At 37.6% G+C, this 20,618-nt stretch overlaps 6 protein-coding genes across 6 annotated transcripts; 2 read left to right on the forward strand and 4 right to left on the reverse strand.

Annotated features, from left to right (window-relative positions):
• Positions 1–123: 123 nt before the first annotated feature.
• On the forward strand, positions 124–614 carry RHIMIDRAFT_256908 (uncharacterized protein; the record flags this gene model as incomplete). The annotated part of the gene is made up of 3 exons (XM_023611242.1): positions 124–322; positions 372–390; positions 449–614. Coding segments are annotated over 2 exons (213 nt in total), but the record flags the coding sequence as incomplete, so codon positions are not given.
• A 1,512-nt stretch (positions 615–2,126) lies between these two features.
• Positions 2,127–4,694, reverse strand: RHIMIDRAFT_244385 (uncharacterized protein; the record flags this gene model as incomplete). Its single annotated transcript, XM_023610065.1, has 5 exons — positions 2,127–2,432; positions 2,488–2,583; positions 2,630–4,358; positions 4,417–4,526; positions 4,584–4,694. 5 exons carry the CDS (start codon positions 4,692–4,694, stop codon positions 2,127–2,129), a joined length of 2,352 nt encoding a protein of 783 aa, XP_023464864.1.
• A 1,269-nt stretch (positions 4,695–5,963) lies between these two features.
• RHIMIDRAFT_20687 (uncharacterized protein) lies at positions 5,964–7,283 on the forward strand. Its single transcript, XM_023606942.1, has 7 exons — positions 5,964–6,192; positions 6,249–6,324; positions 6,406–6,461; positions 6,517–6,614; positions 6,667–6,966; positions 7,016–7,155; positions 7,208–7,283. Exons 1-7 carry the CDS (start codon positions 6,173–6,175, stop codon positions 7,208–7,210), a joined length of 693 nt encoding a protein of 230 aa, XP_023464865.1. The 5' UTR covers positions 5,964–6,172; the 3' UTR covers positions 7,211–7,283.
• RHIMIDRAFT_20671 (uncharacterized protein) lies at positions 7,262–9,572 on the reverse strand. Its single transcript, XM_023606926.1, has 2 exons — positions 8,971–9,572; positions 7,262–8,916 (listed from the first exon to the last, which is right to left on the reverse strand). The coding sequence occupies exons 1-2, from the start codon at positions 9,562–9,564 to the stop codon at positions 7,357–7,359; spliced, it is 2,154 nt and encodes a 717-aa protein (XP_023464866.1). The 5' UTR covers positions 9,565–9,572; the 3' UTR covers positions 7,262–7,356.
• A 998-nt stretch (positions 9,573–10,570) lies between these two features.
• On the reverse strand, positions 10,571–11,939 carry RHIMIDRAFT_238597 (enolase C-terminal domain-like protein; the record flags this gene model as incomplete). The annotated part of the gene is made up of 2 exons (XM_023608994.1): positions 10,571–11,289; positions 11,342–11,939. The coding sequence occupies 2 exons, from the start codon at positions 11,937–11,939 to the stop codon at positions 10,571–10,573; spliced, it is 1,317 nt and encodes a 438-aa protein (XP_023464867.1).
• A 6,452-nt stretch (positions 11,940–18,391) lies between these two features.
• RHIMIDRAFT_20730 (uncharacterized protein) lies at positions 18,392–18,985 on the reverse strand. Its single transcript, XM_023606980.1, has 2 exons — positions 18,464–18,985; positions 18,392–18,414 (listed from the first exon to the last, which is right to left on the reverse strand). Exon 1 carries the CDS (start codon positions 18,950–18,952, stop codon positions 18,473–18,475), a length of 480 nt encoding a protein of 159 aa, XP_023464868.1. The 5' UTR covers positions 18,953–18,985; the 3' UTR covers positions 18,392–18,414; positions 18,464–18,472.
• Positions 18,986–20,618: the final 1,633 nt, after the last annotated feature.

Genomic DNA, 20,618 nt, shown 5'->3' on the forward strand with positions numbered 1-20,618 from the left:
GTTACACCTTAATCAAATATAGCCAACTCAGTTTAAATACCTCAGCTTCTTAATATATAATTATAGATTGTGCTATCATCTCTTTTCTTTTTATTTTATTCTGAATAAAGATACAACACAGTTTCATCGTATTTTCTACTTTGTTTAAACCTATCCAAATCCAAATACAACAAATACGACAATGCGGTTGACTATGTAAGCAAGTGCAATACTTGTCAAAAGTACAATATTGCTAGAAAGGATTACAATCCTCATCGACCTGTCTACGCATATGTTCCTGGAGATGCCTACGCATTTGATTTAATGGGACCTTTCCAATCATGTAGTAACAAGTATACATATGTGTTAATTCTAGTCGACATCTGCACTAGGTTCTGCGTACTGAAGCCTCTAGTAGACAAAAAGGCTAAAACCGTTGCAGGTGCCATGGTTGATACATTTTCCTTACTTGGTTATCCTAGACACTTTGTATGTAGTGACAATAGCTCAGAATTCAAAAATGAGATTCTAGAGAACATGTTCAATGCAATGGGTATTGACAGGAGATACACCACTCCTTACCATCCCTCAGCTAATGGTGCGGCTGAACGTTATGACCAAACTGCCAAGAAAACATTGGCAAAAGTATTGGAAGGTGCTATTGGTGACTGGCATCATTTCATTCCAGCTGTGCAGTTGGTGATTAACAATAAGATCTCAACAAGACTGCAATCTACCCCATTCTCTCTAATGTTCGCTCGCAATATGAATGACTACATTGACTATAGAGATGACGCTGGAAATAAGCTAAAAAAAGAATACATGCCGCACGATGAATTACTGAAACGCATTGACTACATGTCACAAGTTGTCTTCCCCGCCATCCAGGATAAAACCGATATCTATACTGACAGACAAAAGGAAAAGGCTGACAGCAAAAACCGTCAGTTGTCATTCCCTGAAGGGAGTTACGTTATGGTACGTGACAGAGAGCAAACAAATAGTCTCTCACCTGCTTTCAAAGGACCATGCCGAGTTATACGTCAAACACGAGGTGGTTCTTGTATTCTTCGTGATATTGATGAAACTCTCATGTCGCGAAATTATTCTCCAGAAGAGTTGAAGCTTATTTCACAGGATGAGATCATTCCAAGAGATGAACTATACGAAATCGAAGCAATTATCGATCACAGAGGTGAACCTGGAAATAGAGAATATCTCGTACGCTGGAAGAATTACAGCAAAGACGATGATAGTTGGCTAACTTCTGATGCATTTACTGATCCTGAATCCATAAACAATTACTGGCGCAAACTGGGTAAATCTCTGAATAAGAAAGATGAGGTTGTCAACAAGAAAGGCAATGATGAAAGAAAAAAGAAACAAAAATTACCCTCAGACTACAAGCCTGGAAAACTATTTGAAATTGCAAATGAGCAGTCAAGTTCAAAAGTGATGTCACGCAATCAGACATCTGGAATTACAAACAAGAGAAATACTAGACATAATAGTAACAAGCCTTCCACAGGGCAAGGACAAGAAACGGCCAGTATTCAGGGGCGTAATAGCGCTAAAAGAAGAACAAATGCCAATAATGCGCTAGCAAATGTTGCAGCAACAAATAATACATTCAAACGCCGTAAGCGCACTACAAAAAATTAATTCTTCATTGTTTAAACACTCTCAATGTCTCTCCAACGTTGATATCAACTGGAAGGGGGTGATGTCGTGTTTACATAGATCACACATCTCTTAATTCTCTATTTATTCATTCTCAGCTAATAGACGACGTCAGACATTTACAGTCGTCATCCCTCATATATATTCAGGTCGTACCCTCATTTATTAGTTCTTCTCTCAGACTTATAATAAAAATAGTAATTGTTAGCTATTGACACCTACTGTTCTATATACACATAAGCACAAGAAATATCACATCCTTTTTGCAGGGCCCTTAGTATTACAAATAAAAATGCTTAAAACAAAAGCAAACATGGCTATGCTCAATGACATGTAATCATCACTAACAATCAGGAATGGATAAAGAAAAATCAATCAAGTAACCCATAAGAAGCTTATGGCCATACATATTCACAATAATACAGTCATTTTATTGTGCTTATTTGTTTTTTAAAAAAAGGTAGCTTCTAATCATCTTTCAAATAATGGTCTTTGATAGATGCAAAAGCATTTTGATATGCAGATATCATATGATCTTCAATACATGTTTTTGTCAATGTCATTTCATCACTTATAGCTGATGCTATGTAATGTAAAGTATAATGTACTTTAGCTGTGCCAGGAATATGCTTTGAAACGTTTTCCACCACAGTTACTGAGCTTCGCCGACTTTTTATTTTGAACATGTCTTCATTTTCATCCTTATTTTGAAATTTACCAAGTTTACTCTCTTTAGCACGAAGGATCTGGATGACTTTACCAGGTATATATAGCTAAAGTAATTATATCAGCTATGTATAAAGCATAGTTAGAATACTTATAACCTACAGATGGATACATCGTTTCTGACACATTGTTCAGCTTCTTCAGTCGTTCGCAGATAATGTCAAAGCAGACTTTCCGTGATTCTGCATGCGCCAATGTCTATAAAAATTCTAAGTATAAAGTTCTAATAAGCAAGGAACTTGACACTTGCCTTTCTAAAACCACCTAATGTAGTGTAAGTACTTATCGTGTCTAATATCAGCTCCTTTAACTTCATAGCTGAGCCATATGATAACCGCCCTACTATATCATCATGGCAAACAAAACTATCAATAAATTGCTCATACTTTTTTCCCAGGTCGGCCGAACAAACTGCTGCTGGGGCGTAGTTGTAACAATGAACATCAAATAGAGGGTTGTTTGTCAGACTTCGTAGTTCATCTACGTGATTTGCAACCATCATCATCAATAAACTTGCAGTGCCGCCTCCTAATGAGTGTCCAGTAATGATGAATCGCTCTAATTCTTCATTATGATGGTAAATATATCGAAATATTTGAGGTATAAGGCCTGTATAAAACCACTGAGCAGACGCCAACATGCCTGAATGAACTAACCCGCCTTTCCAGGGGACATATTCACACACGAGGTCTGTAATTGCATCATAGAGGCTCCATGTTCCTCGAATACTCAACACAATAGCCTTTCGCGAACGATCGATAGCTACATAATAACTAGGTTGAAAGGAGGCACCTTTGCGTAATGAATATTCATAGCCAAGAAGATCTTCTGGGTTAAGTTGTAAATATCGAATAATTGCCATTCTATTGGACCTACGATCCTTGAATCCACGCACATACTGACCGTAAGCGCCCAAGTAACATAGTCCGCGCCATCCGTAAGCAATCAATGCAAAATCAAAGTAATGGCAAGCATCATCGATGAAGGCTATATTCTGTATAGGCTTTGAAAAAGGTGGCATCGGTTGCAGCTCGTAAAACTTTTGAATGATTAACGCTGCCTTCAGCATCTGAAGTCCAGTGGCTCGAAATCCTTGTCCGAATGCATTTGCTGTTTTGATGATTGCTCTGACCATGGCTCTCGTTTGTTTACTAACCACCATACCAATCAGTTTGTCGACCATAGGATGGGATAATGCAACATCGTCAAATGAGTCTTGCATCCACTGTGAAGCAAAGTTTCTATCACCAAAATTGACGCTATGAATAATATGTTCTGCCTTTTTACGCGCCTTATGGCTGGCTTTGTGGTGTTCTTTATGAGATGCACTGTCCATATTGTCTGGATTAAAATGAATATGGTCATCAGAATCTGTTTGCGAGAATCCATAACGTCTGCCTCTAGTTGACTTTGGGAAATCGTTCAATGACTTAAAAAGCCAGTAAATGTGATGATGATGTTCCTGAGTATGTCTTTGATTCATATGTTCTTGAGATGACGATCGAGACGGAAGTTGCGACGATTCATGACGAGGATATGTATTGTATACAGTTTCGCCATGGATGTCATTTACAGTATCTTGCTCGGATGGTATACGAGTAGACATGATGCGAGTTAATCTTTTGTGGAATATCTCACTCACGTCATTCTGGTTTCGTACCAAGTCGCCTCGACCATATGATGTCCTTCTTTCTTGCGCTTGATTTTCTGAGTGAAAGGATATGTCACTGCTATTACTGGCTATAGAAAGTTGCGAGGAAGCTGTATCTCCCTTTTCTGATAAACTTGGCAAGGATCTTGGTGAGTCTACAGGATGTTGAAATTGATATCTGATTCTAACTTGTACAGATCCTATTAGATGAAGATCTCCAACATTTTTGGAAATAGTAGTTTTATCAATGATACTGGACAAGACTGGCTTATAATCTGCTGGTAGCAAACGATGCGAACGATATTCGTAAATAGGTAAAAAGCTTGAATAAAGTAAAATTAGATCATGTTGTATAAAAAACAGCAAAGGGGGTTATTTACGTTACGAATATCTTTTCTCTTCCAGAGAGACTCGATAGTTTCAACTTTGCTTTACCTACGTGTTTCATAGCAGATGGCCATACTCTATGTGGTTTATCATACAAATCAAACTTTTTTACCATTAGCGTATGCATGTATATATATATATATATATCTATGTAACGTACCTCGATAGTATTGAATAACTGGGCATGATATGATACTCTGAATATGAACCCTTCGTTCCATTCGCCTGTTGGGGTATCCGCATAATTGGAAAAATATTGATCAGCACCCATCCTTACTCTCATTTGTGGTCTTTTGACTTTTATATAAGATCTTATATTTAACAGGTCAACCTTTGGATGCATAATTTCTTTATTTAGATTATACAAAACCAAACATGATTTGATCATAACTTGCCTGCAGTGTATTCGTATCGTGTGAATTACTATGTGCTTCTTGATATGCAGTCCACTCTTTCTTGAGTTTATTTAAGTCAGGAACAGATATGCTTCTAGATTGTCTACTATTCAACCACAACTGAAGCTCTGTTGGCTTTGACTTGTGTAATAGAGATATATGCCGTGATGGCTTTGACCTGTTATAAAATCCATCTTCAGTGTTACCCTTGACCATCATGTTATCCATAAATACGAAGGTAGCATATATGACAAGAAAAAGAAAGAAGGGAAAAAGATAGAAAATAGAAAATAAAAATGGAAAGAGTTAATTCTTTTTATTTGAAGGAAAATATGTTTATCCGTTCCAAATTTACAAAAGAGAAAAGAAAGAAAACAAATCTTTATCAAGATATTGGTTAAAAGCATAAGAAATCCTTTTTTTCTTTTCTTTAATATAGTTTCTTGACTAAAAAATAGCTGTGTTGGATATTTTATGAAAGAAAGTTAAATGTGTCAAGCTTGAAAAAATAAAGCTGTAAAGCATATTTTTAAAGTGCGCCAAGTCCAAAAATGAACTTGCAGCAGTTCATGTTTGTTTCTTTGTTAAATGTCATTCAACGATCTAACTACTGCTGATGACAATCTCTTATTTGATGAAATACATTATGCACGATATGGATATGAAAGAACGTAATAAGGATCACTCAAAAATGAATATGAACTTATATTTTGGTTAGCAACATCTATGGACTAGTAGCACTTGATTCACAACTGCTGACATATGTTGACAGATCAGAAGAATTCCCTTCGACTCGACTTGATAAATTACCTGAACCACCATCTACCGAATATGCTCAATGTACGTAGATCATAACCCTATTGCAGCTCTCTCTTTTTAATATCAAAGCCTAGTTTTGTCAAAACCTATCCGTCACTTTATAGCTGCTTCGTCTTCAGAAATAACAGCGTTTATTTCTCGTGATGGATATTGGAATTGTCTTAATATATCTTTAGGCTTAGAAGCAGGTAGAATGCATTACAGAATATAACTAGAGTATGATATTTATAAACCTTATTTTAAAAAAGGACGAACTGAAGTAATTGCTATTGACTCTGTGGAAGAAAAGACGGGTGATGAAATAAAAACACTGCTTGCACTAGCTATTACAGAAGCATGTATCGATGAACAAGTGTGTATTTGTTTGCTTACAGAGATTGCTTCATAGAAAGTGGATGTGGAAAATGAAGAAACAGGATTATTATACAACATACGTTTATACAAACATACATCAAGTTTGAAGAACCCATTTTTGGAGCAGGCTCTCTTTAACATCAGTAAGTCAAGTCAAGTCATACCATTATCTGCTGCACCTATGCAGATAAGCCATGTACAGTAAGAAGAGAAGGAGATACATTGTTGTGTTTTTGAGCTAAAGTACATGTGAATAGAATAAATCATGAAGGAAGAAGTCAAGTAGCATTTCTTTTGTCTTGCGTCGACGGAATCATTCATTTATATACTCAGGTAAGAGCAATAGGTCATGAGGTTAAAAGAGAGAATAATTCAACCGTCTTAAAGAGTACTCAATCAGATGAATTCATCGAGCTAACGTCGTCTTTCTTCTTTCCAATGCTGGGAAGGGTATCAGACCACAAGATTAAGTAGGTTTATAAAAACTTGTTATGATCCCTTTTTTACTCATATCTTGACAATTAGCATTCTTTTTATGCACATTTTTGATCAACCTACAGGTGAAAGGGTTATATGTGCAGGCGGTCAAAACGGTGAAATACTCTTGGGATTTTATGATAAAGGTATGAACAATAATTGTATCATCAAGTATTAACAGCAAGGATATTTTATTAGACGGGAAGGAAATAAAAACGAATGCGATCAAAATATTTAGTCCTATCACATCAACCTTAATATTCCAACCTAGATCACACAGTCAGGCGGATGAACTCCACTTGGTTGTCACTTGTGCAATTGAACAAGCTATTGTTTACAGATCAATCAAGACAAACGGGCTATCAGTGAGTAAACCTCTTCCGTTATCAGGGAACTTTGACAGTGTGTTATGTTCTCATGTAATGGATGTGGATTGGGATGGAGAAAAGGAAATATTGATTGGCACATATGGTAGGCAAGTTATCATTTACAAACAAGGTATGTTTGTACATCGTACACTATAGACATGCTCATCCTTTTTTAAAAGTGACTGGCACACAATTCTATACCATCTTATGGAAAAGACAATTTGCATATCCAATATACCGAATAGTCCATCTTGACTTGAATAGGGATGGATTAGATGAATTAATAGTAACAACGATGTATGGTGTACATATATTTCAGGTATATATATAAAGAAGGCGTATAATTATAGATAATAATAGTGCTTTATGAGTAGCCAAACATGAAAAAGGCAAGAGACAGGTTGCTTGAGGTGCTTCAATATGTTGAATCGACCAAAAAGAGAAAATATGAATTGTTGATTGAATGGAGACATAGAAAAGAGCTTGAAAAGTCCATTGTATTTGAACGTTAATCGCTGTTTTACCAGCAAGTAAAATAAGTTCTGCTTTTTACAAGTTCAATCGTCTCCATAATAACCGTTACTTTCTTTAACACGACTTCTTCTTCATCTTCTGAAAAATCACCATCACTATCAAATGCCCTATCATGGCTTTTCCTCTTTTTGTTAAAGAAGCTGCCTGAACGTCCAATGTCGATTGATAATCTACTTTTGACTTTCTGTTTCCATGTTTGATCTCGTTCTATTGGCGTTGTTCGGGTATCAAGTCTATTGGATATCGCATCTAATGAGTTTGACCTTTTATTCTTTCCAAATTCACATCTGCTTTGTAATATCTTCTCATTGAATTCAATGACTATTTCTTCTTGATTGATAACTATTCTCTCCATTGCTACTAAATCAATTGGACCTGATGATGGATCTTTTAACGCTCTGACAATGTTAAATCCCTGTCCCTTTAATACGGCTACTTGTTTTTGAAACATCTTTTCATCAAAGTCGTCATCCAATTCAAATAAGCTCCTCATCTCTCTGACTGTTTCTCTCCACCAAAGCGGGTCTGACAAAATAGGCAAAAATTGATTTCGTGTGGCTTCTGAAAATGGTCTATTCACAAGCGAGTCAGGCATAGCTATCCATCCATAGGGGTATGAACGCCATTGATCTGGGTGCTTATAAGGAAATGCAAGTCCATTATCAATGGCTGCAACATGAATATGACCTTGTTCATCGCCATCCTCATTTTCATGCAGACTGCTATAACTACTGTGTTTACTACCCTTTTTCTTCTTTTTTCCAGGACAGTATTTGATCATCCAGTTATCCAGCCCTCTATCTGTATTCCTTATGAGATAATCCAAAATGACAAGTTGTTCGAATTCACGTCTAAACTGATTTTGTAACTGCATCGACCATCTGAATTGTCCGTCGTCTTGTTTACTATTCTTACGTGTACTATCGCTATGTTCTCCTTCATCATCAGCCTCATCATCATCCTGTACTTCATCTGTGGCCCCCAAACACCCGCCCCAGACAGCTCTTCCTCCGATCAGACTACTTGTGCTACCTCGGCTACTAATAGCTTTTTCAACACCAAAAGGATGACTTTTAAAAAACACCGTGGCATCCTTGTAATTCGTCAAAAAGCATTGAAAGCTGCCAATCTTGGGCGGCCTCCTGTTGGCTCTTCTATCTAAATAATCATAATGAAACGATGACGAGGACAGATGAATCACATCCGTGTAAGGTACGATATTGGTTCCTAATTTCCGGTCCATAAGAGAAGCCGCCGCCTCTGAGATGTAACCCAGGTTGGGAATCAAACATGACCTTCCAAAAAAGCACGGAAAGAGATGTCGATGGATCCATTTTGTCCACTTGGGGTTAAGCCGACCATAGGGCTCTTCATTTTTAGGCTTAAATACACCCACGATCTTGCCATCCATGTTTCTGCAAAAATAGGATCCACTGGAGCCTTGACTGATGCGTGTAGGTTGCATATTATTCTCAATGGCTATACGTACAGACTGTACAATTTCCAGGAACTTTTCCGATGTGACAGGTATAGGATCTTTAAAGTGCTAATTAGAGAGGATGAGTGATAAATAAAAAAAAAAAAAAAGCGTCATGGTTACCCTATCATCCTTTTTGTTTTGCTTTGTTAGTTCGTTTAATAAAGGAGACATGGTCATGGTGTCTGTTCCTTCTGTCTTTTCCCATTTTACAAATATAGAGCAAGTCACTTGATCAGAAGGGTCTATCTCTTCATCTACAATGTCAAAGAGCGAAGGTGTAGGTGATTTGGTTTGGTGATGATGTCTTGTTTCTCCTACACCATTTTTGCCTCTATACCGTTTTCGGCGTACGATGACCCAACCAAGCTCGTTGACATTGGTTGTCGTGGGCATATTTCCATTTTGAAGGTCAGCGATAATCACAGGAGGTAAAGACGCAAAGGACGCAGCGGTTATTGCCATATCTTTTCGAAGGACAATCGGTAGCTTGGATTGAAAAAATCGGCGCGTGGCTTCCGAGAAGGAACTTTTGGTGGGTGAGTGAGGTGTAGGCTGTAAGTTTTGCGATAAGTGAGGAACAACATGACATTCGCCATGGTGATTAGCTACCAAGACTGAGTTTGGGTGATGAACTAGTAAAAGAATAGTATTTTCGTCTTCTTCGTCTTCGTGCAAAGGCGTATACACTGCGTTCCTTGGTGTACGTTGGGGCATGGTCTATGTTTATGAAAAAAATGAAAAAGAAAGAGATAAAAAAAGAGAGAAAATGCGGTTTATCATGTGATGCGTGTTACGTCTGCAAACAAAAATCGGATAAAAGCCGAAAATGTACCACAAAATGTTTAATCATGCCTTTTTATCAAGAATTGGTTCTTTCCTTGGAACAAATAATTGAGCATAATGAAATCCTTTTGAATGTTTATCTGAAGCAGGAAATAGAGCACTGGTAAGACTGGATAGTAAAATACACTTTATTTATAGAGTATATATAGCAAGGCCATGCTGTCATTCATTAAGATGCATCATCAAGCTGCGGGTTTATTGATGAATCATATTCCTTCAGATCTATTCTTGTTTGAGTCACTTCATACTTCTATTATGCATGTTATACAGTACATGGCTAGTGTACCAAAGAACATGTGTGAAGCGTACGATATCGTTTGTCATAATTGGATGCTAACAACAAGCTTGTATAGTACATCATGGAAGGCTGAAGGAGTTACCTTTAAAAAGAGTGGGCTTATAGACATAAACGAGGCAATAAAAGAGCAAATTGAATTGCGTATAAATGCTTTAGGAAAGAGCTTATAAGCATTAAATAAACTATAGTGAATTACGCTTAAGGATCAAATGAACAAAAGACTGAAGGCAGCGTTTCTGACGACATTTCGTTTCTTTTGTCTTCTAAATATAATAAAACATTTACAGATGCAGAAAATATATAAAGGTCTGCTGCTTTGCCTAAAGAACTTGTTCATTGTAATAAACAATAGAAGCACACGAGATCTTCTTTCAAGCACTTGACATCTGCTTTAACAAGCAGTGATTATTGCTCTTACCAGATAATCAACACACCTCAGATACTCTTTTATTTACAGAGACATGGAAAAAGAAAAAACTACAAAGCTTCGCTTGAAACAAATCTTAATGTCCCTATTTATTCTTGTAATAATACAACACGTTTATTTATACAATTTTTTCTCTCTAAACACAAATTTCATTACTGCTTCTTATGTATCTTGCCATTAGGAAATGTATAATCTTCAATAGACTGACGCTTCATTTCGATAGAGTATCCAGGTGCAAGAGGTGTTGTGTATTTGCTATTCTTCATAACAACAGGATGAATAAAGTGCTCATGCAAATGATCAACGTATTCGAGCACACGGTTGTTAGTAGTACCAGTGACACATATGTAGTCTATAAAGGATAAATGCTGAACATATTCACAAAGACCCACACCACCAGCATGAGGACATACAGGAATATTGAACTTCTTGGCCATGAGCAAGATAGCAAGGATTTCATTTACACCAGCAACACGACATGAGTCAATTTGGCAATAGTCAATAGCTTGGGCTTGGAATAACTGTTTAAAGATAATACGGTTCTGGATGTGCTCACCAGTAGCCACCGCAGTACGAGGATGAAGCGCTTTACGAATCGCGGCATGACCAAGGACATCATCGGGTGAGGTGGGTTCTTCAATAAAGAGAGGCCTGAACTGTAAAAGATCTTGCATCCAGTCAATGGCTTCTTGGACATCCCAGACCTGATTTGCGTCCATCATCAATACGCCATCATCACCAATTTCTTCACGAATAATAGCGGCACGTCTGATATCTGCTTCCTTATCTCCTCCGACCTTTTGCTTAAAGTGTGTGAATCCCTGTGCCTTGGCTTCACGAATAAGTCTTCGAACTTTTTCGTCACTATATCCTATATACAATAGGTCAATCTTCTTGCTAGAGAGTTCCATCCTAAGACTTACCTAACCAACCAGCAGATGTTGTATAGCTTGGATATCCATGTTCACGCATTTCGGCCTCCCGTTGAGCCTTGGTGGGCTCAAGTTCGCGTAGCATCTTGATGGCTTCTTCAGGAGTAATAACATCTGTGATGTAACGGAAATCAATGCACTGTACAAATTCTTCGGGAGTCATGTCAACCACCAACTTCCACACTGGCTTGTTTACAGCCTTCCCCCAGAGATCCCAGATAGCATTGATGACAGCACCAGTGGCCAAATGGATAACACCTTTCTCAGGACCAATCCATCGAAGTTGCGAGTCACCTGTACAGATACGATGAGTAGCACGCATGTCAGAGACGAGGTCACTCAGTTTTCGATTGACGAATTTCAAGGCAAGTTGTTCAATAGCAGCACAGACTACATCATTTCCACGTCCACAAGTAAAGGTCATGCCGTGTCCTTCGAGCCTTGAGTCAGTATAAAAGATAACATAGGCAGCAGAATAGTCAGGGTCTTTGTTCATAGCATCAGAACCATCCAAAAACTTTGACGTTGGGAAACGGATATCACGGACTTCATAGCGAGTGATAACACAGTCATTCAAAGCCTGAACCATTTTTTAAAGATGAAAAGTAAAGAAATAAGAGTAAGGGGGGAAAGAGTCTTTTTATATTCAAAAAAGTCAAACTAATTAAATTCATGCGTAACGGGGAAAAGGAGAAAATAGTGGAGATTTTTTTTCTCATCCATGTTTTTTCCCGGGCGCGGAATAACACGTTTAAGTTATAGTGTTTATCATTTAAAGCGGTAAAAGTACAACAGTATTAAAGAGGGGAGAATAGTCGAGCTTGTATTTATTTACTTTTTTTAACCATTAAGCTTTCATTTTGGTATGTGAGCTTACAGTGTAAGGACATAAGCCAATCGTAGCATTCTTTTTTTTTAAAGTTGCCGAATTCTACATTGTATTTGATAATCTTTGTGTAATTAGAATCTTTGAAGATATTTTTGTACAGGGAAACACTTGGTGCATTCAAACTTTCTTGAGATGGCTAATGCTACGGGCGCTTCCTTGGGACACTATATAAATTCACACTACCATAGTGTCTACCTAACCTAAGGCCGTCCAGCGGGATATCATTGATGTAAAATACGAATTTATCATAATTACTCTTGGCTCTTGATCAAACTGACAACATAAAAAATTGAAATACAGCAAAAACCACATTTTATCTTTTTTTCTTATAAAAGTCTCTTTTTACATCAAGAAACATGAAGAAATGACTATTCCCTGAATAATCTTAACTTGACTCTGCGCAGTCAAAAGGTTTGTTGAAGCGAAAAAAAGTTACTCAGGAGCAATGCCTGATTCAGCAAGCAGAAAATATCAGAATGAACAAAGCCATTCTCAGCAAACTTCTTGAACTGCCCCTTTTTGAAAATGACTCTAAAGACATTTATACACTTGGCATGGGCTAGTAAATTGATCCTCTACTGTTTTTTGTACATATATCTAAATAATAGGGCTGTTGACTATTTAAAGAGCTCATAGGCTTGCGTGGTTACATGTTTGCTGTAAAGAAAATCAACAGTGTCTTTATAGCCAAACATATCAGCAACCTGTCCATACCAGAATATTTACACCAATTGCCTTCGTTCGTATCCACACTCAAAAATTTGTATATTTAAAATCGGTGAACCAGAAAATACACTAGAAAATAGGCTAAATAATGTAAGGACGAATTTATCAAAAGTGGTCATTTTTGATCAACTGACAATATAAAATTAGAATAAATAAATAACAGCATTTCTTTTTATTTCTTCTTGAAGAGAAACAAAACAAGTCGGTAGCTTTATAAAGCCATGCTCAGCGCGGCGCCACACACTCAAAGGTTTTGTTGGAAGGCATCATAGGTAATGGGCAGATATAGTGCCCGTAGAATTGGGCTAACTTCTGGTGCATGTAGTGTTTCCCTTTAAAATTACGGAATACAATTTTGACAGGAGCGATCGCCAAGGAAGAAAAAGACTTTTTTTCAACCATCGCTTGTGGTCCCAGCGACCCCAGCAATTCAAAAGAAATATCGCCAAATATTTATCTAACGCCAACAGCGATTTGCATTTGAAATTCAAGCAGCTGCCGAAGTGGGAGATGGGGTGGTAAAGGCTCTTTCGTGCCACGCTTTATTTTCAGATAATATATAATAAAAGGTTTTTTCAGTTCCTATTTCTTCAGATCTTTGAGCGCTGCTAACTCATTTTTTCATCTATCTCTGGAGGAAAACAGTATTGAAGAAAGCCAGTTGAAAGTTGAAGGGCGGATGGCCACCTCATCCTTTCCTTCCATTTTGGCAACTGTTTGATTTGCTTTATTCAGATAATTTTCAACGTGGCCTACTGCCTTGCTTAAATATATCTTGGTAGTACATTGAGACATTGGCATTGGGCGACTAACGGGAATCTCAGTAACACTATTTTTGAGTAAATTTCAACCTTCAGTGTCATTTTTATAATTTGCAGATGCATAAGCAGTGAGGAATAGTGCCATGGCCTATTTGGTCAAGTAACTTCATGAGTCAAGTTGGGCAGCTACAATTTGTAATAGTAGTAAGGATGACGCTTTTGGCAGCGAGTTATGGTTTGATCCGTATTCATCATGATCAGCCGTGTCGCAGAATACACTTAACAGCATACATCTGGCATCATTTGTATCATCCAAGGCGACTTTCCAATACAAATAACTAAGTACATGGTCCAAAAGAGCTGGACAATTGTCGTCACTGTTGTAATTTGTATGTTTTTGGGTTTAAGAGTTTTACCAATAAAGATATAAAAGGAATTTCGTGTAAGGTAAGTTTTGATTGGCCTGAAAGGATGCTCAGATATAAAAAGATTTAAAAGTTAAAGTTTGATTCAAGTTAGATGCTAGATCAAAATAAGAAAAGTAAAAAAAATAAAAGAAAGTTTTTAAGAAAAGGAAAAGTAAAAAGGGAGTTTTGATTCAAGAAACTTGAGGATTTATTGAATGGTTTTTTCATTAATTAAAGAATACCAAAGGTGTTTATATAGAAATAAGCTTCCATAATAAAACTACCAAGGTCAATGACCTTGGAGTTGGAGGGGAAGCGTTTGGATGGTTTGGAACTTCAAAAAATTGTGCTTCACTGTGAAATGCTAGGTTGTTTGTTGGTACTCTCATTGGATATAAACGCTTACTTGAAAGCTTCAACTTTCTCTAATCGTAAGAACATTTTCGTGCGTTATCTGGTGAAGCTAGTTAGGCTGACAGTGGCTTGCAGACCTGTGAAGTCTTGTTGAAGCTTTGCACATGAAATAGTGGAGGAACAGGCACTATGGCGCACTGGAAATTGAATTATTAAATTTATCCAGTAATACAGTTAGGCTAGTGGATATTGGCGCTTACAAAAAAAGCAATTGGCGATCACAGAAAAATGAAATTGGCCGTTACAAAAAAAATGACTGGAAGTCATATTTATCCCAATCATTGTTGCCAGGGGCCGTGGAACCTTTCACAGGTCTTTTTTTGGACGCGGCAAGAGCCAAATACACACGGAAGCACAAAGCTCCAACCAACCCCAATAATACCGCCATCAACGCCAACGTCTTTCCTCACAACAGCGGCGCATTACACCATGCCAAACGATGGTATATTACCAGGAGGCCTCCTCCAGCGTTTCTCAGAGCAATGGAAACGGACAATACTTCATTCATGGCCTGTGTCAGTAGTAACATAAGGATATCAACTTCAGTGGAACCACAAACCTCGAATATGGAAATATACTCCGATGAAGTTCACGGAAGAGAAGCAAGTAGCAGTGGACGAAGCAGTGAAGAAATTTTTGAATTCAGGTATAATCGAACGTTCCTCGTCTCAGAGCAAGAGCTACCTATCAAAATTCTTTACCGTGAAAGGACCAAACAAACGCAGGCCAATATTGGATTGCACGAGCTTGAACAAGTACATTCAATGCAATCACTTCAAAATGGAGGGTGTATCAGCATTATGAGAGTTGTTAGACAAGAAAGATTACATGAGCAAGATAGATTTAAAAGATGCATATGTAGTAGTGCCAATACACCAGAACTCCAGCGATTTTTTGACCTTTTTACATCAAGGTGTGATATACCGATACAAGGGTCTAGCATTTGGTCTCAATGTGGCGCCTCGGGTTTTCTCCAAGATCATGGAGTACGTCTTGGAACCATTACGCAAGACCGGAATCAGATTTGTCTTTTATCTCGACGACATATGTATGCTAGCGAAGACGAAGAAAGAAATGCAAGAACACATATCCAAGATGATAGCTCATTTAGAACAATTGGGTTTTCTGATCAACAGAGAGAAGAGCATCTTGGTACCTCAACGAGCACAGTCGTTCCTTGGCTTCCTGTTCAATTCTAAAGACATGACCATACAAGTTCCACATGTAAAAATTCAAAAATTAAATATCGGGATTCGACAACTGCTGAACAGCAAAGAACAGAAATCATGTCGATGGGTAGCGAGCCTTATTGGGAAGATAACTGCCATGATACCGACGATTGGGGAAGCACTTCTTCATGTGAAATTTCTACAGAGGGACCTAGCAAGAGCACTCAGGTTACGCAACAACAATTGGAATGCACCATGTCCGATAAGCCAGAGAAGTCGGCAAGAGCTGGAATGGTGGTTAAAAGAGGCTCCATTGAAGAATGGTCTTCCAATTCGACACAAACCACTAACACCAGATCTAACCATCTATGTCGACGCTTCCGACTCCGGTTGGGGAGTAAGTTCAGCTTCAGCCCAAACAGCAGGGTTTTGGTTCGCAGAAGAAAAAGAAGACGGCATAAATGTTCGCGAGTTAAAAACCATCCTATTTGCACTACAGGTTCATCTTCTACAGTACAAGGATTCGATCCTGCAGATATACTCGGACAATATGACAGCATTGAAGTATGTGAACAAGACAGAGGGAACATCGTCAGAGCTTCTTCAAGAACTAATGATTTAAATTCAAGCAATATGCAACAGCTACAACGTGAGACTGGCCTGTCACCATATTCCTGGAATCCAGAACACAGTGGCAGATCGCCTCAGCAGAAAGAAAGTACCTCTGTACGAGTGGGCGTTACCATGGAAATGGTTCAACCATATAAGAAAGCAATGGGGATTCAGCAAGTTCAAGATAGATGCGTTTGCAGCGAGGCAGAACAAGAAGCTACCTGTGTACTGGAGCCAGCTTCCAGACCCCAGTGCACAAGTAATCGACGCATTTCATCAAAAGCGGCCAAAGAAGGGACTGTACTTAAACCCACCATGGAGATTGATCCCCAAGATTCTGAGAAAGATAAAAGAAGACAAAGTCAAGGAAGCAGTATTAATTACGCCGTTGTGGCCAACCCAGTATTGGTGGAGCCTACTAATGAGGATGAGACAACTGAGGGCACCAATACCAACGAGGCTCAATCATCCTAATGGTCCTTAGTCGCATGGATGTTATCTTCCAGAAGAGGATGGCAGAAGGATTAACGATTGAAGATGTAGATTTTTTGACGCAGTCGACAAGGGCAAAGACACACAAAGCATACGGTCATGGATGGAGAGTTTGATCGAATTAGTGCAATAAGCATGGAATAGATCCACTAGCTTACGATCCAAAATCAGTGTATCGCCTCCTGCATGTACATGCACATCTGTCCGCACTGACCTTAAATGTCTATCGATCATTAATAGCCTCGATTTTCAATATTATCCACGAAGACAAGCGCCATATTGCAGAAAACCCGCTGATCGTCTCATTTTTTCAAGCCAAACGAAAATCAGAAGTGAAGATTCCAACCGTGATAAAATGAGAGATTTGGGACATACAGCAACTAATTACCTACGTTCGTGGATGGGGCCAAATGTACGCTTGGATCTTACGAAATTACAAAAGAAACAGTTGTCTGGATCGGCATCGCGTCTATGATGCGACCTCGCTCGGACCTCGGCAGGCTACAATATAGAGATGTAGCTTTTCCCTGGTCGGAAGACGGACAACTACTTGGGGCATCCTTAACATCAAGAGAACCAAAAGAAAGCCAATGGAAGATAATCTAGATTGGAACAGCAGAGCAAGCAAAAGAAGAGATTGTCTTGTGAGAACCTTAGCAGAATTTATAGATCGTACAGCAAGCCTACATCATGGTTTGCCAGACGACCACACATTATTTCTGACAGAGATTGAAAAGGACGAACAAGCACATTCCATCAAAGCAGCAACCGCCGCATCATGGTTACAACAAAAAATGCAAGAAGCTGGCATTGACACTAAGATATACAAACCACATTCACTGAGAGCAGCAGCAAGTACGTGGGCAGTAATACATGGTCATAAGATTGAACAAGTAAAGGGACATGTGAATTGATCAAGCAACTCAGACACCTTCGAGAATGCTATTATAAACCTTTCAACAAATTTCAAGAAAGCCAAGCAATCAGCAACACCATTTTTTCTACTACGGAAAACACTACCACCTCATCGGAACCTGGAACGGAAGCAACAATGATTGGGATAAGTATGACTTCCGATCAAACAGTTGCCGAAGTGGAAGGAGAAGATGAAGTAGTCACCCGCCCTTCAACTTTCAACTGGTTTTCTTCGCTGCTGTTTCCCTCTCAAGGCGAATAGAAAAAATGAGTTAGCAGCGCTCAAAGATCTAAAGAAATAGGAGCCGAATTTTTTTTTTATGTTGTCTGAAAATAGAGCGTGGCACGAAAGAGCCTTTTACCACCTCATTTTCTTCTTCCACTTCGGCAGCTGTTTGATTAGTCAAGCTTGTCTTCATAAGAACAGAGTATAATTGATTTCGGGTTATTTGTACTTCTTGATCTCATTCACATAGCTTATTTTTTGTATCTAAAATCAGATTGGCTATTTACTACCTGTTGTAACCATAGTGAATTACCGGTATAATGAATAGATGAATGCTTATTAGCTATTGTATGATAATGCTCTATAAATGATTCTCTTGTATTATTATTTTATTAACCAATTCGTGTATATTAATTCCAATAGGAATAAGCTGCTTGCACTAATATTAAATTACTAACATAATTATCATTCTGTATAACATAAGTGTATTCCCTTTATTTACAACAAATAGCTATATTCTTCGGCGCTTTGTACGATCATGCAATAGTAAATCTTCCCAATTGGAAAATTTCTTCAGACCTTTTTCGTCCATCTTCAAATTTTTTATTTTTGCCAAAGTTGTTTCGACAAAGTCATCATTATTTTTTTCATCTTCATCAGTCTCGGCTTCCCCATTGTTGCTATCTGTGCTGTTGCTTATAAAACTTACTTCATTCAAAAACTCTTCATCAAAAACTAAGTTTTCGATTTCATTCTTGTATTTTTCTTTCAAAATTAAAGTAAATTTAGTATAGTTGAGCTTTACTATGCGCTTCAATGAAATAACAGCCATTAACAGTTTAGAGAACTCAGGGAGATGTCTTACAGACACTGGTATATGAAAAGTACCTTTCTTATAGGTTAAAATTAGATCAGAAGATAGTAAACGAGAACCGTAGATAGTCAAATTGGTTCCTTGCCACTGACAGGATATAGCTTCTAGTTCTTCCATAAGTACATCACTTTTAACCTGTTTGGACCAAAGATATAGAGTGTTTTTTTTTCAACTGTTCTCCCTTTTTGATATCAGCTTTCACTCCTTTCAAGGTTGGCTTTTCTTCCGCCGTCATTACATCATTATCCGTATTGAGATCACGTAATATAAAATCAAGCCTTTGTAGTCTGGTATCTCCATCGATTTCTTTTAAAACTTTCATCACTTGACTGAGACATTCTGAACGTTTTGTTTCAAACTCGTCATCGTCAAAAAATGCTTTGTCCCATACATTTGAATATAGATGCATCCTGAACCAATCCTCCCCGTGTCCTTTTTTTGTTAAAGCCTTTGAATTCCAAATTTCTAAGCCGGCAGCCAGAGCGAATCTAATAAATCTGCAGTTTGACATAAAGTCGTATTTGCTGTACCATGTAGTTAAAAGTTTTTCGACATCAGCTGTGTTTTGGCATCTTGAAATATCTATTAACATTTCTCGTTCTTCAAGCGTGACCAAAGGTTGTAGAACTATATTGCACTCTGATTTCATATTACGCAACTGTTTTGAAAATCTTTTGGGAATATTAGCTGTATTTAAGTCAAGAACTCCATTTTCACCATAGTATTTGGCAAGGTGAGCAAACTTCTTTGTGGGGGATAGTTTATCGAATTTCTTTTCTTCAGCCTTTTTCTCTTTCTTATATTCTTCTTCTTCTCTAGCATCAAGGACTACGTTTTCAAGACTTTGTTTGTATCCAATTTGGTATTTCTTTTCTTTTAAAAGTTTTTTTATCGGGGCAGCTGTACTGAGGAACTCCATATGTTCAATAGTATTTGTGATTTTTTGGTTCTCATCTTTGGAATATGTTTCCCAATGCTCATCTTTCATATGTTGTATAAGAGATCTGTACATTCCACCAAGCTTTTTCAAATCTGTTTCAACTTCATAAGGCTGAAATCCGAGGTCAAGTATTTCCCTAATAGCATTTTCGTATTTCCAATCAAGAACTTTTGTTCCTTGAAGATATTTTTTGAGGCATTTTTCTATTTTCGCCTCGTCTTCAACTAAAGTAAGCATTGTGGAAAGAGATGACTCATTAAGAGAGAAGACTTTTTTTTGGGTAATTGTACGGACAACATTTTTTCTCCACCATTGATTTGCACCATTTTTTTTTTTATTTTTTATTAGCATTGATTAAATTAAATGTATTAAACTTATGCACTGATGAATGGAGTAGATATGGTTGGATTAGGTTTTAAGGAGGGAATTACTCTCTCTTTTGAAGTTTTGCATGATATGTCATATGAAGGGTTTGTCTTAAAATTTTAAGTAAAAACATGCGCTGTATGCAGCTTTGAAGGCGTTTGAACGATGAAAAACAAACAAATAATGAGGAGGTCATTTATCTACGTCACATTGTTGAAGTATTTGCTGCGGATTTTTATGGTGCTCAAATTTTTTTTTTTTTTTTTTTCACAAAATCTTAATCATGGACTCACCAGATTATAATGCAGAAACAGATTCATCTATTGTATAAATCTATTTCATGAAAATAAAAGTAAGTAAACATCGTTTCACGTTAAATATAAATTGCCAAGATATTTTATTAAAACAGCATTTATCTAGCATTGATAATATATACAGGTTTGGAATAGTTACCTTTTTTGCCGTTTTTCTTCTTGT

This window comes from Rhizopus microsporus (assembly GCF_002708625.1).
Source record: "Rhizopus microsporus ATCC 52813 unplaced genomic scaffold scaffold_11, whole genome shotgun sequence".
NCBI classification, from domain to species: domain Eukaryota; kingdom Fungi; phylum Mucoromycota; class Mucoromycetes; order Mucorales; family Rhizopodaceae; genus Rhizopus; species Rhizopus microsporus.

Coding starts and splice junctions, on each gene's coding strand:
- RHIMIDRAFT_20671 (XM_023606926.1), bottom strand. CDS start 9,564: ATGCCCCAACGTACACCAAGGAACGCAGTGTATACGCCTTTGCACGAA. Junction 8,917..8,970: donor AAAACAAAAAGGATGATAGG/GTAACCATGACG, acceptor CTCTCTAATTAG/CACTTTAAAGATCCTATACC.
- RHIMIDRAFT_20730 (XM_023606980.1), bottom strand. CDS start 18,952: ATGGAAGAACTAGAAGCTATATCCTGTCAGTGGCAAGGAACCAATTTG.
- RHIMIDRAFT_20687 (XM_023606942.1), top strand. CDS start 6,173: ATGCAGATAAGCCATGTACA. Junction 6,325..6,405: donor TCATTCATTTATATACTCAG/GTAAGAGCAATA, acceptor GAATTCATCGAG/CTAACGTCGTCTTTCTTCTT. Junction 6,967..7,015: donor AGTTATCATTTACAAACAAG/GTATGTTTGTAC, acceptor CTTTTTTAAAAG/TGACTGGCACACAATTCTAT.